A 17895-nucleotide genomic window follows, 5' to 3' on the forward strand; every position below is an offset into this window, starting at 1 on the left:
CAAACCAGCTACGAGTATTTTAGGCCAAAAGCATTTTCAGTAACCACTGCAAATTAATTTACGATGTTTAAAAACAATTTTAAAGTATTTAAAATCAGTCCCTTCATGCCAAAATATTTTCAGTCACTGTCTAGTGGCAGTATATAAATCTTTTAATCTATTTAAGTCTCTTGATGCAACAAAAGTATTACTTCAATTTAAAGGCAATGCAAAAAATAAGTCAACTGTATTTTTGTTACGATAATATCAATTTTAATATCAGTTAGAAGAAAAAGTTTTCCTTGTAATGCCACTTTTGATGCAATAAAAGTTTTACTTCAATTTAATGGCAATGCACAAAATAAGTCAATGATTACTAACTGTATTTTTGTTACGATAATATAAATTCTAATATCAGAATTTTTTTCTTTTGGTAATGCCAACAAATTGAAGGTATTAAACCACAAATTTCATGCCTGCAAATTTACGCCATACTCTGAAATATTTAAAGCATGAAAATCAAATTACTGATAATTTTTTTTACAGGTATTCAATCACACGTTCCTTTAATGGAAAATATTCCTTTTATTACAGATGGTGTCCAAGTTTTTTAAAGCCCCAAAAAAACAAGAAAAAAAAGGAGCACGATGTTTATGAAATTCATTCGCTAAAATCCGCCATTTCATTCAAAATGAAGTTTTTGCTGAGGTCCAAAAAGATTTGAAATTTCATCCCAAAAATTTTAATAATGGCTTTAATGTGCAAAATCGTTCATTTGAACACAAAGCCTCAGTGACAGGGGAATATTCTACGCATGAGCTGATGAGGAATGCGCCCGGACTAATTATATACTGTGAATTTTCTTTTTTTATGGAGAAGTGATTCGACTGTCGAGTTCATTTCCTGAGAGAGAGAGAGAGAGAGAGAGAGAGAGAGAGAGAGAGAGAGAGAGAGAGAGAGAGAGAGAGAGAGTCATAAAAAGCAGAGCTGAATTTTCGTCCTCTTGTCCAAGAGGGAGGAAGAGGAAGAAAATATAAAAACAATGAAGATAATAAAAAGCATTTGACCTTTTAAACAAGAGACCTATCAAACTTCTTGGGAAACACAATGTAAAGTAGAGAGTATATCTTGTTTTAAACTTGAACAGAGCGAAGGCTTCATTTTACATGTCTAAAGATTGATGGCGCTGAAATGAGAAGTGAAATCAACGAGTACACAACCTAAAATTCTCTCTCTCTCTCTCTCTCTCTCTCTCTCTCTCTCTCTCTCTCTCTCTCTCTCTCTCTCTCTCTCTCATGCAACTCCGGAAAACTCAGTACCAACATCTTGAACTTAGGGATTTCAATGAATATGCCTTAGCTGAATTTCTCTCTCTCTCTCTCTCTCTCTCTCTCTCTCTCTCACACACACACACACACACACGCATGCACGCATGCACACGCACGTACACACACACACACAAACAAACACTTTCTGATTCCTAAGCAGCTGTTTTGTTCGCATGAATTTTTTTTCAGGTAAACCGACTTTTATGACAGTTCTTCCTAATAACACTTTATTGTTATTGAATAAATAAAACCCTACAAGTCTTGCTTATCTTCTAAGCTAAATTAAATCATTTTAGCTAATCAATGTAATTAACCATATAATCGCACTTCTTTTCCAGATTCTGACCTTCAGTAACTTGGACATCTTACAAGACAGATCATCTAAAATTCAAACGAAAGTTTCGAGGAGACACTTATGTCGCTGCAGCACTCGCATCATCAAAAAGCTATACAAAATCAAAATTAAAATGATTGAATCTTAAAAACATTTTTTCATGATAAGTCATAGAGATATCTATGCTGAGTTACCAGCTTTGCTTCAACAATTCTAAAAGAAAATACTTGGTAGTTATTATCATTATTACGAAGTTAATTGATTATTATAACTATACTACCAGTGAATTTTCACTTTCACTAAGTACAACAAAGATATACTTGTATCTTAGAGCAAAATTATCTCTACCCTGAAAATTTTCTTTACAAAGCAGAAAAAATATATATTCATTAAAATCCACACATAAAACAAATGTTTTCATTCAAGAGCAGATGATACGTCTAGTATATTCTCCTTTTGCTATTTTCTTTTTATCTTTTTATTTTTACCTCTGGAATCAGCACGTGGAAGAATTTCTCCTCTTCTTCCCTCATCCCCGAATAAAATATATAAAACAATCAAATGTCTCCTTCACTTAAAAAAAAAAGAAAAAAACTGCATAAAAAAGGTCGGGACTCCAAAGGGGTTAGCAACATAACACTTAGGCATGAAAGTCCATAACTAACACAATGAAGGAACGACCATAATGACTGTGAATTAAGCTCATAAAATCTGATCACTCGGGAGATAAAGCTGATACGCCACCCACTGGAATTCTTGGCCCCTTCAAATTTTACAATAGACGATCGTGGTACCAATAAAGACAGTGTTTAGAATGTAAGAGTCGACGCTCATGAGCTTGTAAGACATACGCTTAGAATACAGACAAATATTTGGGTCACATTCTTACCGGAATAAGGACTCTCAATAGAACCTAAGGAACGTGTGTTTTTATTTCCCCCCCCCTCTCTCTCTCTCTCTCTCTCTCTCTCTCTCTCTCTCTCTCTCTCTCTCTATATATATATATATATATATATATATATATACATTTTTCATTTATGGTCAAGTCCACATGGACGATAATATATATATATATATATATATATATATATATATATATATATATATATATATATATATATATATATATAAATTTTCAGTTTAGTGATCAAGTCCACAGAAGGATGGACGAAAGCTTTAAGCTCTGTATATGTTTCTACAAATACATTTCGACTTTATAATCAAGATTATTACAGTTGATCCTACTGCAGATCATAGGGTACGTATAACTGGGAAAGCATTTTACGATATATGTGACGAAAATACATTCTTAAAACTTACGAGTAGTAAGAAAGTTTTCACAATTTATAACACGCTGCACTGATTCAAACGATTTAAATTTAAAATCGTCAAAATATTTAAGAGTATTTCTTAGCAGACAGATCAAAGGGAAATATCTCAAAAAAGAAAAAAAAACTCGGCAGGAGATGGTTGCACTATCTATCCTGTACTGTTCATAGTGCAAATGTGTTACGTGGACTCCATTGGGTCAGGCTAAAGAAGAAAAGTTGCAAATAGCAAATACTGTCAGGCAATTTCTCACCAAAGACATGTAACATGCAACTGACTGACTCTTAAGTTTGTGTTTTGTTCTACTGGCCATTACTGTTGAGGTCAACCACTCACTTGGGGTTATTTCCACCTTCTACATGTAATAGTTATGGAAAACAATGTTAATCACAGTTTTCAATCGGAGAAAAAGAAACATGAGTGAATGACACCAACAAGCAAGAGCAGCAATGAAACAAGCTCAAAGGTCAAATGAAGCTGTTGAAAAAAATTGTAATACAAAAACTATGAAATTAAAAATATAAATGTATAAATATAAGTATATATAGCTGTTGATATTCAAAAATCAGAAGGAAAAAAATTGCAATATCAAAACTATGAAATTATAACTAGAAATATATATATATATATATATATATATATATATATATATATATATATATATATATATATATATATATATATATATGCAGTCAAACTTTCGGTCAACACTTAGTGGGGTTAGCGGAAAAGGTGACTCGTAGCAAGCCAAAGCATGTACTCTTGTAAATCCCATTGTAAGAATAAAAAAAAGGGGGAAATTCAATTAACATAAACCAAAATTGTTCATAAACGCAGATATCACGAAAACCACTCTTGTCATGATGTGTTCCTCCGAAGTCAAGCTCCTCTTCCCCCATCAAAATTTTGGATTGCTTGATCTTCCTCGAAGTCCAAGCTGCCCTGAAGCCCATTATTTATCCTAAATTAATTCCTCTGTGTTCCTTCCCTCCGGAGGGGTTACTCAGTCGGCTCACGGCCGTCAGATGCTCCTGAGTGACAGAGTAATCAGTTTTGGGGCGGGCCAGCCTCCAGACACGGAGAGTGCCCAGGGCTGCACCAACCGCCTACCTCCACCCCCCCCCCCCCACCCATCCCCATCTTCTTCTCTGACGGAATACTGACGGAAAGGAGGAGGAGGATGAAAAGTGGGAGGAAGATGAGGTATAAGAGGAGGAGGAGGAGGAGGTTGAAAAGTGGGAGGAAGATGAAGAGGAGGAGGAGGAGGAGGAGGATTGAGTGAAAAGGTGGAAGGAGGAGGAGAGGAGGAGCAGGAGGAGGAGGTTGAAAAGTGGGAGGAAGATGAGGAGGAGGAAAAGTGAGAGGAAGATGGGGAGGAGGAGGAAAAGTGAGAGGAAAATGTGGAGGAGGAGGAGTAGGAAAAGTGAGAGGAAGTGGAGGAAGAGGAGGAGGATGAAAAGTGGGAGGAAGATAAGGAGGTGAGGGAGGAGGAGGAGGATGAAAAGTGGAAGATGAGGAAGTGTGGGGGGAGGGGCAGGAGGAAGAGGAGGAGGAAAAGTGAGAGGAAGATGAGGAGGATGAAAAGTGGGAGGAAAATAGGAGGTGGGGGAGGAGGAGGAGGAGGAGGAGGATGAAAAGTGGGAGGAAAGTGAGGAGGAGAGATGATGGAGGTAACGGTCGACGAAAAGACCGAGGTGGGAAAGGGGGTCTGAAGGATAGAAGAAGCAAGGCAGGGCTGAGGGATAGATGGGACAAAGGGAAGGGCATGGAAGGAGGATAGGGAGGGGTGAGAGATATAGGTGAGGGTGGGTAAGCTGGAAGAGGGAAGGGGGTGGGGGAAAGAGGGGAGGGGAGGGGGAGGGTGAGGTAGCGGCATAGTAGTTCCGTGGGCTGTCTTCGGCCGAGACGGCTCTCCTCGATGATTAAGCCTTTTTGCCCCGCCGGCACCGACAACACATTGGGGGGTAATTTTAACACTTTAATTCTTGTCTGGAATGAGTTCTTATGCCAGGACGCTCCGCTGGATGATCGCTGGATGATAGGTGGATGGCGCGCTAATGCCACGACAGGGTGTGCAGCCACGCACCTAATCGCCGTCCTTTTAAGAGACCCCGATTTTTTTTTTTTTTTTTTTTTTTTTTTTTTTTTTTTTTTTTTTTTTTTTTTTTTTTTTTTTTTTAATAATCGGCTGCAAAAGATGGCCAATGCCACTCAAGTTTTCATCGCGCGATGACGGCCGTTTCATTTCGGCTTTTCAGAAAAGCTCCAGCGATCCGTCATTATCGTCTTGTTGGGGTGGTTAGTGTGAGCACTTAAATTTGTAGCTTGCCTTTTGGGATTTTTTTCTTTTTTTTTTTTTTTTTTGCCTCAACGTATTGCTGAGATTACGTTGAAAATCAGCACCCAAAAAAATACAACCTCTAAATCTCTCGTCTTGTTCCCACATCATACGTTGAAGGATATCTATAGCTTCAGTTGCGATGTCATGCTTTGCCTGTGTTGTACACTGATCGATTTATGGTTACTAAAACCCTTGGCAACATCTACGTTACTGAAGCCCTAATGAAACTGAATATGAAACTAAGCTTGTGTTGTAGGTTTATCATAACCTTTGCCTTCTGGTACAAGAGCTTTTTAGGACACGTTTTAGAAATTTGACTAAACTACTAGTTTTAGTCTTCAAAGTCATGAAGAATTATCAGGCCCTTTCGTTCAATATCATTATTCTTACACTGAGGGTCAATTAGGTCAACATCTAAAATAAAAAAAATATCTAAATTATTATCAAGTCAATACTTCGCCTTATAGATCAATGATACCTCGAATTCTTTACTAATTGCCTACCAAACAAAGCTTAGCAACGGAAATGTTATATCCTAATTCTCATCAACTGCAGAATTCCTAATTGTCAAACTTATCCTTTCTATAAAAAACAAACAAACAATCAAATCTGAGCCTGAGATCCCAAACATCTGGTTTTACCTACGACGATAAAATCATTTTAATGTTAACCAAATATCATAGTTAAGTCTACGCTGACAAATAAATGTGCGAATACTTAAGATTTTCTCATTTTTTTGTTGCCATTGAAGAACTCTTCTGTTCTATAAAAACCTTTAGTGCAAATTAATAGCCACCTAGTTTTGTAAGTTATGAAAAATTATGAATTCTGAATAAAATCAACAACCCTAATACTGTGGTCGTTACAATGTTCACTTTAAACAGACCGAAAAAAGCTCAACTTTCAGCAGTATTATTATTATTATTATTATTATTATTATTATTATTATTATTATTATTATTATTATTATTATTATTTCTTTTTTGTCCATCACCTTTCTTACTATGTCCGCCGTTTCTAGGATGACTCTCTTCTGCATGAGTCCTGGAGCTACTTCAGCCTCTAGTTTTTCTAGATTCCTTTTCAGTGATCTTGGGATCGTGCCTAGTGTTCCTATGATTATGGGTACAATTTCAACTGGCATATCCCATGTCCTTCTTATTTTCATTTTCAGGTCTTGATACATTCATTTTTTCCCTCTCTTTCTCTTCAACTCCGGTGTCCCATGGTATTGCGCCATCAATGAGTGATACTTTCTTCTTGATTTTGTCAATCTACGTCACGTCTGGTCTATTTGCACGTATCACTTATCTGTTCTGATACCATAGTCCAAGAAGATCTTTGCCTGATCGTTTTCTATACCTCCTTCAGGTTGGTGCTTGTACCACTTATTACAGCAAGGTAGCTGATTATTATTATTATTATTATTATTATTATTATTATTATTATTATTATTATTATTTTTTTTTTTTTTTTTTTTTTTTTTTTTTTTTGCTCTATCACAGTCCTCCAATTCGACTGGGTGGTATTTATAGTGTGGGGTTCCGGGTTGCATCCTGCTCCTTAGGAGTCCATCACTTTTCTTACTATGTGTGCGTTTCTAGGATCACACTTCTTCTGCATGAGACCTGAGCTACTTCAGCCTCTAGCTTTTCTAGATTCCTTTTCAGGGATCTTGGGATCGTGCCTAGTGCTCCTATGATTATGGTACGATTTCCACTGGCATATCCCATATCCTTCTTATTTCTATATTTTTCAGATCTTGATACTTATCCATTTTTTTCCCTCTCTTTCTCTTCAACTCTGGTGTCCATGGTATTGCGACATCAATGAGTGATACTTTCTTCTTGACTTTGTCAATCAACGTCACGTCTGGTCTATTTGCACGTAATCACCCTATCCGTTCTGATACCATAGTCCCAGAGGATCTTTGCCTGATCGTTTTCTATCACTCCCTCAGGTTGGTGCTCGTACCACTTATTACTGCAAGGTAGCTGATGTTTCTTGCACAGGCTCCAGTGGAGGGCTTTTGCCACTGAATCATGCCTCTTTTTGTACTCGGTTCTGTGCAAGTGCGGGCATTCACTTGCTATGTGGTTTATGGTTTCATTTTTCGTATTGGCACTTCCTATATGGAAGATTTTATTTCCGTCTATCGTACTTTGTATATCTGGTTCTTAGGGCCTTACTCTTGTGCCGCTGTTTTATATCCTTCGGTTTTCCTTCTTATTATTATTATTATTATTAGTATTATATTATTATTATTATTAGAAGAAGAAGAAGAAGATAAGCCCTATTCATATGAAACAAGCCCAAAGGTTCCATTTGAAAGAAGTTACATAAAATTGGAAATACTGAAAGAAGCTAAGTAAAGTCATGTTATAGCAAAGTTGAGATAAATATAAAACCGGTCTTTCTTGCGAATATGACTCGAGCCCAAGAAAAAAAAAGGAAAAATTAAAAACACTTAAGGTATATATTTTCAAATGAGTACTGTATACAATACACTTGCACGTTTCCGTAAGCATAAGAATTTCGACTTACTATATGTTTCCAAATAAAAAAATAATGAAAATAAAAATAAGAGGGAGACATTTTCTCGTCTAGTCAAAAAGGCAAGCTCAGCATTCGCTAAATAAAGCATTTGACCTTCTAGTTAAATGAGGAAATGGGCATAAGTCTCGAAAGCTCTTTGCAAAAAATATTTTAATATACTGGATTTCATTATCATTATAAAATAGCTTAACTGACCCTCCTCTCATACAGTGAATCGAGTTCCTTGGTTAAGTAATGATCACACCTCCTACGGGATCTTGTGGGTTATTAGTTACAAACTTTATTCATTGTAATATCTTAGTGCCTTCGAGTAACGACGAGTTGGTTTACTCATATGGGAAAATACAAAAGGGGGACTTGGTTTAGTAGTAACTAAACAAAGAAACCACTAAGGCGTCTAAATTAAACCTAATTGGGAAAAAATAAAGCAAACTGTTGGTCCCGAAGTCTTACCAACGCCATGATCAGTCCACTTCGGGGGAAGACCAAAACACAGCAGAGTTTAAACATGAATCTCTGAGCAAGTTGGCCTTATGCCAGCACCAGTTATTGTTCTTACAACGAACTCTACTACATCACACAGTAGGTTTCAAACGGACATCTGCTTAGGGTGAAATGGGTTTTCGCACTTCACACATCTGCTTCTAAGGATGACGATTGGGACTATCTCCCCCTCGGCCGCCCCCCCACCCCCGGCGAAACACCGCCCCGAAAAAAGAACGTTCAGGCGACCCTTCACAACCAAGGGTGATTGACGGAGTCGATTATACGGGGTTAATTATATTCCGAGTTATTCGCAGTATGGAGGTTTGATTGACAACGCGGCACGTCCGCTAATCTGCGCGGAGCTTTTATGAAGATGATCTAAAATTATGCAACGTCCCTCCCCCCCCCCCCCCTCCCCCCCCCCCCCCCCCATTCCCCTTAATTGATTCTAAACTGAACTTCTGCACTCTGGGACAAGGGACTCTCTTTTTCAATTGAGCAACGGCTTCGGTTTCACGCAGCGAAAAGCTTGTGGGAAGATGATCTTCCAACATGCAATTTTACTCTTCTATTTCCATTCATTATTTCGAAATAACCTCTACCCTTACAGACAATGGATCCTTCCCAACTGATGGAGTCACTGAGCTTTTTAAAAGGTTGCTCAAAAGGTTTGCAGAGTACAAATAATATCATGCTGTTCTCAAATTCATTCCCTTTAATTGATTTGAAACATTACTCCCTCCAATTTGGTGGACGGATTAAGCTTAATGAGGTTTACTAATGTTCCAAATCTGATATTTTAATCTCTCACACATTTTCAGTGATTCTATTGCTAAACTTTAATCCTTGGATTTCTTATATATATTTTTTCTTTCAATTTTAATAGAGTTTACACACAGGATAAATGTTAGGTGCTTCAGTACTATAGGCTATTATACCGAAGAAGGATTATCGATTGATTGATCATGGAATTTAGGGCATATCCCAAGCACTGGGACCTGCAAAGGTCATTCAGCGCTGCAGTGTTATATGATTGAATGAAATGGATTAAGTGAATGAATACGTGAATCAATTAAAATCTCTCATACAAACGACCAATTAAAACTGCAATTAAAAACACCGAACGACACACAACAAACAAGACCAAGACCATCTTACATTACATATCAACTAAAACAAAGCCATTCACTCATTCAAAACCACTTACACTGCAACCAAAAAATCGCACAGCTGAATTTAAAACAAAAACAAAAAAATACCTGACATGCATACATCCATTCAACACCATTTACACCTTAATTAAAAACATCTGAAGGTAAGGTGCTCCTTTTCCGTCATCTTCAAGAATTCTGGAGCTAAGCCCTGTATCAAGTAATCAATAATGGTCTCGCAAAAATTAAGTTCGCCATCTTCAACCTTGTCTGACATCAGGTTAAATGAACATACTCGACTACCTTGTGTGAAGAATTTCGAGACAAACTTTCATTTTTTTTTATTAACAACAGATATAACACAAGCGTGAGTCTGTGATTTCATCATGATAATCACTGCCTCTGACGCCGTGCAACACAAAGGTCTTCTGTGAAATTCAGAAACCTGCCCTCATCACCGTAACTGCAGCTTCCTGTCTCATACATCCTATCCAAATAAGTCTCCTTCTCCTATTCAGCATGATCTCATCTACATATGGAAACACAGCAATGTCCCTTACGGTATCGTATTTCACTATCCTCCCATCTAACGAATAACATTTTTCTTACAGCTTTATTCTTAAATCAACAAAGTCCTTCAGGCACAGTTTCTTTGTGATACCATGTTTCACGTCCGTATGGTAACAAATATTGTTCTCATGTACAGTCCTGACCTTTGTTTGAATATAATTTTTCCGGTCTTTCACCAAATTCCACCATAAGAGAGCCTCCACTGGATATTCTTATACATTTGTCAGGCTCAACCACATTAATCTTACTGCACTTTATGTCCTTGCATCCCTTTGAGTATACCTTGTCCTCGTTAACTGTTTTCCTCGGACGGACTATGTCTTTGAGACATCCTAATCCTAGTAACTCTTCGCAGTTTTTTTATGTCCCATCTCATACGATAAAAGGTTAATTCTATTAAGTCTTGCGCTGTTTTATACTGATCTAGTCAGCACCATCTACACATTTTCAATCTGTCATTTTCATTATAAAAGGGAAACTTGCAAAAGATGGCAATACAATTCTCTGCAGCAACCCAAAATTGACTGCAAATTCACTTGAAAAAGACTCAAATCTAATATACCTTGTGACGTATGACCTTTCACAATATTGGTCTGTTGTCAATGGCAAATGCCTTCTCGCAATCAACAAGAGCCATCAGCTTACTCGTCTCCAAATATTTCACTTATTTTTTTCATCAACCTTCTGAGAATGAGCATACTAAATAATGTCCTCACAACCGACGTAATTTTCTTTACATACAAATTACCCTTTAGCGTAGGGGCTTTCTGGGGCTCCTACAAAACTGACATTTTGGTCCTTGGCAAGTCTTTCAGGGATGAGTCTGCTGCCCCAATGCTCTTCTCTGACCTGCTGCAATTCACCAGAGGCAACCAACTTCAGATAAATAATTCACTGCTTGAGTCAGCAATTTTTGAGGAAATGGGCTTACTTCTATCCCTCCAATGAAACTGATCTTTGGCTCTTTCGACAGCTACAAGGATTTCGTGCTGAGTGGAATGATGTGGATAAATTATATAAAATAGCAGAAAAAATACAAGTTTAAAAATACTTACATGAGGAGGAAGTTGAGCGTGAATATTAACTACAGCTAGGTTACATTGGTAACAGGAAATAAGAAATATGGAACAATGAATGTTCACATGTATAAATAGGTATGAGCAAAGAATGCAGTAAAACTAAAATGAAGCAGAGTTTACATAAAATGACTGGCAAGAGACTTGAAGTTCCTATGAATCCCTTATGGCAGTGAGGGGCAGCTGCTGAACGCAAATGAAAGACAAAAATTGAAGCTATAAGATAAAATGTTTCCATACCTTGTTGGACTCAAGAGGAATTATCCTGATGGATGATATACGTAAAACAAGAAGTAAAAATTCTTTCAAAGCATAGAACAGCGCTATGAGATGGTTTGGACACAAGGATACAAAACTGAGGACAATACGTTCCCAAAAATTTATATGAGTCGGAAGTACAGGAAGGGCAGGCATAATACAGATGAATCGAACATCATTGTAGCTGCATGATGCTAATAATTTTGCGGAAATATACTGCACGAGGTTCCCACGATTCAGTATGAATGGTACAATGATAGATCACGGTATACATAGTATATATATATATATATATATATATATATATATATATATATATATATATATATATATATATATATATTTAGATATATATATATATATATATATATATATATATATATATATATATAATATATATATATATATATATATTATAAAAATATCCATCCTATGGTTGTCAACAAGAATTTGGCACAAAAGTATATAGAAAAAGTCCTTGGATCCGAACGTTATGTAATGTCCTTTAAGCGTTTCAATACAGCATCTTGCGATTCACGCTCATCACACAAAAATATCAAGACAAAAATAACAAACAAAAAATTGTCTCAACTGATCAGCCATCAATCGAAACTGCTTCTTGAATCTTTGCATTAATTAACCTTCGTCCATTACCTGTCAAGGATGACGTGTCAGACGATGTAGCCAAGCGAATTTTTCCGCTTTCGGACGAATTCGGGGAGACAAAAATCCCGAAACTAATTTCGGATCTTTCACTCAGTATACAAACCAGAGAGAGAGAGAGAGAGAGAGAGAGAGAGAGAGAGTAGAGAGAGAGTCCGAGGAGGAGAGGGTAGGAATCCGACGAGAAAATCCAATTCAGAACACCTTCATCCATACACAAACTCAATAGGTAGGAAATTAAGAGTCCTGGGTAATAAAATTCTCGAGAAACTGGGTGAATAGGAAAAGGCAATGTTGATTTGAAAAATAATTGACCAAATAAGACTTTTCAGTTTTAGGCGATTTGAAAAAAGAATTGCCAGTCACTGATAGAATGCAAGGCGAAGTAAATTTTGGATACTTCTGAAATAAATGTTGGAATACTTCTATGAAGAAATGTCTCAGAAAAACTGCAAGACGTACGTTCAAAAATACTCCAGTATAGTAAAATGTAAGTTTCACAGCAGGAAAGGATATGAATGCTTTAAAAATTTAGGAATATGTTAGGAGAATTTTAAAAGAATATAACCGGTACCTTTTATAATAAGAAAACTGTAAGAAAAGGCGAGCTTTAGCGAAAATATATGATAAAGTAATCGTTAGAAAATTTGGACAAATTTAAGAAGCAAGTTTTTCTAACGCTTTCATATTCAGAGGAGGAAAGTGTCTGAATACTTGAAAAACATACGAAGACTTTTCAGTTTTCGAATAATCAAAATTGTAGGAAGTAACACTTTGGTATAACAAAACAAAAAAATAATGTTATAAGGTTAAGTAAGGTCTCTAATACTCTAAACAAATGCAAAAGGAAAGTTAAATGCTTTTCAAAACAAGGAAAAGAGTAAAGGGTAAGTCTTACAATACCTTGAAACAACAACAAAAATCAATGAAGGCGACATGGAGTTTTATATTCCGGAAAAAACGCAAAAGAAGGTAGGCTTAAATAAAAAACTTAGAAGTGTTCTTATAAGTATTAAATTTATTATCATTATTATTATTATTATTTATTATTATTATTATTATTATCATTATTATTATTATTATTAAATTATTAAAAATTATTATTAATTATTATTAACATAAACCGGTAAATATAATATGTTTCTCAAAAGCTACAATGAAAATATTTACAAAATAAGAACACCCATTTATGCATACAACATTTTGCTTTGCTCCCTCTTTCCAGAATCATCAATTTATCTCTCTCTCTAAGTTATAAAGAAAAATAAATAAATCAATTGTAAATTACAGACGCAAAACCACCACCGTACATCCTCTCTCTCTCCTCTTCTCTCTCTCCAATCCTTCTCCTCTCCTCTCTCCTTCTTCTCCCTCTCTTCTCTCGTCTCTCTCTCTCTCTCTCCTCTCTCTCTCTCCGCTTTGCCCATCAACGCATAAATACACACTGCCTTTCTCCCTCGGCCACAGACTCTCGAATCTCTGATAAACGGAAGATAATGACACCTCTCATCCTGCCCCTCCCTTAATTGAACTGCCTAATTGTGCTGATAATGCGATAAATGGCAGTTCTTGGCAATATCCCAAAAAGGCTCATTTTTTTTTCTTCTTAGACTTTGATAATGACCTCAATGAAGTCATTAAACGCTTAAATTCTATCATATTTCAGATTTTGAGAAGCAGCAGCTTCAACATCAGGGCGCTGCTTCCCTTGCAGAGCCATGTCCTGATTTGAAAATTAAATTAAGTGAGGATTGTCATGCCATATCTGGCGTGGGATAAAATAGAGTAATGCAATTCAAAACCTAGTTTACAATTCTTTAGTATATACCTTTCTCATTACTCCTATTCTGTGATTCAGCCCTTCCTCATCCTATCACCATTTATTAGGTCTACTACCCAGTACCTACACAATTCAAAAGCTTTCATCCTTTTGCCATCCATACTACTCGTCATTCCTTTATTTTCATGATTTCCATTAAACCCCATAACATACCCTTTTAATATTTACTCACCTTTCTCCTAATGCAAAATTTTTCAAGTATTTCATTAGCTTCTACAGTTTCTGGTTACTATCCACAATAAATACTATAAAGTCTGGTTTCCTTCCTATGATTTCTCATATTTCCTCAATAAAGGTGTCTTAACAGCCATCGAGGCATAACTTTGTCTAAGACTACTTGCATAAAAAAACTATATCCTATGCGATTAGTATAAAATATTGTAAGAGTACTCAACGGATTACCTTCTATACCTTACATCATCAATACCCTCATTTATAGGAATGGACTCTTATAAAATCCTAGACGAGAGGGCTATTGCCCTCCTCATCCATGTACCCAGAAGTCTCTAAGTCTGGGGTAATAAAACAGCATATACATCACAGAAAAAAGTAAAACAGCATATGCATCACAGTAAAAAAGTACAAGAGCCATTAGAGCAGTGGAATGAATCACCACTACTACAGTGATTATGAGTATAACATGGATGCCCTTTCCTCTGCCAACAAAGATTAGTAGCCCTTCTACTGACCATACTATACTTCAATCCAAAGCTGATAAGGTAATCTCTATCCTTTTAAGGTTACTGCCAACCAGATCGCAATGAAAGTAATGCCAAATAACCCTAATTTTCTTCTTGATAAAGAGGAACGGGTCCCTTTGCAGATTTTTTTAATGTAAGTTGATAAATTCAACTTTCAAATATTTATCTATTTTATGAAAAAGCGTTCATCTTGACATTTCATGTATGAGTTTATTACAGTTATTCGATACTTTAAAGAATCTCCTTTATTTCTAGCGAATTGAAAATTTTAGGAGAGGCAATAAAGTGATCATACAAAGAATACTCTATCAAAGCCTTCCATAAATACACATCATTGTACGAGATCATATAAACTAAATTTAATTACTCCTAATAAGAAAACCTTTCATTAGTCTCTCCTCATGTTTCCATGGGTAACGAAATAAGTATTTTATAGTATTTTAACAATTTTTCCCATATCTTCTCTACCGCCAGGAACATTATTTACAAACAGATGATCCAGTAAGCAGAAGGCCACTAGGTGATACAAGAGTGGTGCTACGAGCCACTGATAAAGAAGCAATAGCAATATTCGCTTCTACATGGGTGGAGTTATAAAACTTAATCCTGTACTTGATACACAGCCGGCAAAAGCAATTCCATGGGTCAGGAATCAAACCCTCCCAAAAGAACCATTCCGGATGTGTCCCTAGGGCGTGGTAGAGAAACAATTGGTCGACCTATACAACTACAGAAGGTTAGAGATCCCAATGCAGTACTTAATAACATCCAGGCACCTAAGACGTAAAAAGAAGCTATTTGCCTACTCATACTAAGAAAAGTTATAGGGCCAAATGCAGTATTTAACAGCGCCAGGGCAAGATATTCTATACACTGGAAACGGAAGCAAGCGCTTCCAGACGATCAGTTCCAGAGATGTCCAGAGGCAGTGGAAGCTGTTGCACTAATTACACTGTAAAGCACAAAGACCTCAAAAAGCGGATTCAGATTTTTACTTGGTCCACATTCCGAAATGAAGAGGGGTACGGAGAATAAAGAGGGGTACGGAGAGTCCATTTGCCTGATGTTGCTTGGGAATGAGAGAGAGAGAGACTAATTTTCATTTATATTCACTTATTCCAAAATAAGAGGAGGTAAGGAAAGCATCCTTGCTATATGTATTGTGGAGAGAGAGAGAGAGAGAGAGAGAGAGAGAGAGAGAGAGGGGGGGGGGGGGAGGGGAGGTCCTGCATGATTACAGATCTCCAAGGCAAAGAAGTTGACCCGGAATTTAACTTATCCACATTCCAAAATAACTGAGGTACGGAGAGCTTGCCTCAGAGAGAGAGAGAGAGAGAGAGAGAGAGAGAGAGAGAGAGAGAGAGAGATTCAGCAAAGGCATATTGATTGAAATCCCCAAGTTCAAGAAGTTGGTACAGTTTTACGGAGTTACATGAGAGAGAGAGAGAGAGAGAGAGAGAGAGAGAGAGAGAGAGAGAGAGAGAGAGAGAGAGAGAGAAATAACTTTTTCAATTGCCGGCGTGATTACAATCTCGAAAATCTTCACGATAATATTGCTGCATTAAAGAATAATAACTGAAGACTGCCCGATCTATCCGTAGGTCCATACCACGAGAAATATGAAGATCCCGGCGATCTTATCAGCAAAGGTTATCACACACACACACATACCCCCACGATAACTCCCGCCCCTTCCCCCTGCCCCTGAAATCCCGTCCCCTCCCGAGGGGGAGGGCCCCTTATCTTAGGGTAATTATAGGCTCATTACTGTTTTGACAATTTACCTCCGGCCGGACCGGGCGATGCAGGTGGCCCAGCAAATGGTGTTCGATAACTATGCAGGGCCATCTTAGGTTAGCCGAAAACACCGCGTCGTCTGTATGATACAATAATGACCATCGCCCCTTCGGTGGGTAATGGCCGTCGACGCAACGGGCGTTTGGGCGCCCGGAGATGGGCGTCATCGGAAGAAATCAACGAAAATAAAAGAGAGGAACTGGCAACGGGACGGCTTGCTGCCAGACCACCCGTACGATTTGTATCCACCGAGGAGGAGGTATCCTCCCGCCCCAGTCCCAGTCGGCTACGATATGGGGCGAGGAGGTCTTCTGAGTCGCCTGCATTCTTCGTCTTCCTTCTTCCCTCTTTTTTTTTTCTTCTTTTTCCTCTTCTCCTCCTCCTCCTCCTCTTTTTCCTCCTCCCGTTCTTCTTCGCACGCCTCTATTGGATCTTCCGCAGCTCAACCATGGGAGAAAACACATAAGAGATTTCGGAGCGTTCCGGGAGATGATAATGTCTTCATGCGATCGAGAGAGAGAAGAGAGGAAGAGGAAGCCAAGACTATTTTTTCATGAATATGATTCTATCAACGAACATTGTGAGAGGAGCTGGAAGATACATGTTATTTACATTGCATAAACCTTCTAATGAAGCGGCTGAAGGCCGTCCCGTTCATAACAGATGAAGGCACAAAAACGCACGAATGAAGTATTTACCTTCTAGATAATCACGTCCTCTTGGTCCTTTCGTTGTCTATTTATCGTGATGTATTAATAAATCAAGATGTAAATGTACATGAATGCATTTAAAATTATACTAATGTATAGGACTGCCACTACGTTATTCGAGTAATATACCCAGGAAATATAGTTAAGAGTCTGTATGAATAATCTACATAATTATATAACTGCTATAAAAGTTATCATTACACGCTAATTAAGCAAAACCAATGAAATAAAAATTGGTCCGTAAAGATACCTAATGCAAGAAAGTTAGTGTTAAATTCGACCAATAAAAGCAAATAAAAAATAAGAAGAAAGATTAACAAAAGCCAGATTGTTTACAAAATTCTCACGATAATAAAAAATTCGTACACAGCTGCAACTCTACCAGAAAAAGAATACGAGAATACAAACCCTTAAAAGATATCTAGGTTAGTCGAATACAAGAGAAAACTTACGTGCATACGAACAACAAAAGATAATGTGAATACCAACCTTTTAATACACAGCGTGTCACAAGTCAGGGGAAAACTTCGCGAATACGAAGGCGTGTGAGTTTTCGCGTGCAGTCAAGGCCAAGTGAACACTTACACGAATACCGACACCTTACAGATTTCGCCTGATGTCGAAACCTAGTGAAAACTTGCATAACATCAAATTCACATCCAGGAGAGATTTCGCGCGAAGTCAGCGTCAAGCGAACAGCCGCATGAATACAAACACTTTACAGATTTCGACTGAAATCTTGACTGAAATCAAGTCTTGGAACGCTAACATTAATA

The 17895-nt window shown here is 37.3% G+C and overlaps 1 protein-coding gene across 1 annotated transcript; it reads right to left on the minus strand.

Annotated features, from left to right (window-relative positions):
- Window positions 1-3991: 3991 nt before the first annotated feature.
- Window positions 3992-4846, minus strand: LOC135202839 (protein enabled homolog). The gene has a single exon (XM_064232298.1). The coding sequence runs from the start codon at window positions 4844-4846 to the stop codon at window positions 3992-3994; it is 855 nt and encodes a 284-aa protein (XP_064088368.1).
- Window positions 4847-17895: the final 13049 nt, after the last annotated feature.

Source organism: Macrobrachium nipponense, chromosome 33 (genome assembly GCF_015104395.2).
Source record: "Macrobrachium nipponense isolate FS-2020 chromosome 33, ASM1510439v2, whole genome shotgun sequence".
Classification (NCBI taxonomy): Eukaryota; Metazoa; Arthropoda; class Malacostraca; order Decapoda; family Palaemonidae; genus Macrobrachium; species Macrobrachium nipponense.

What these genes read in the sequence shown, in the direction of transcription:
- LOC135202839 (XM_064232298.1), bottom strand. Translation starts at nt 4,846, where the DNA reads ATGCCGCTACCTCACCCTCCCCCTCCCCTCCCCTCTTTCCCCCACCCC.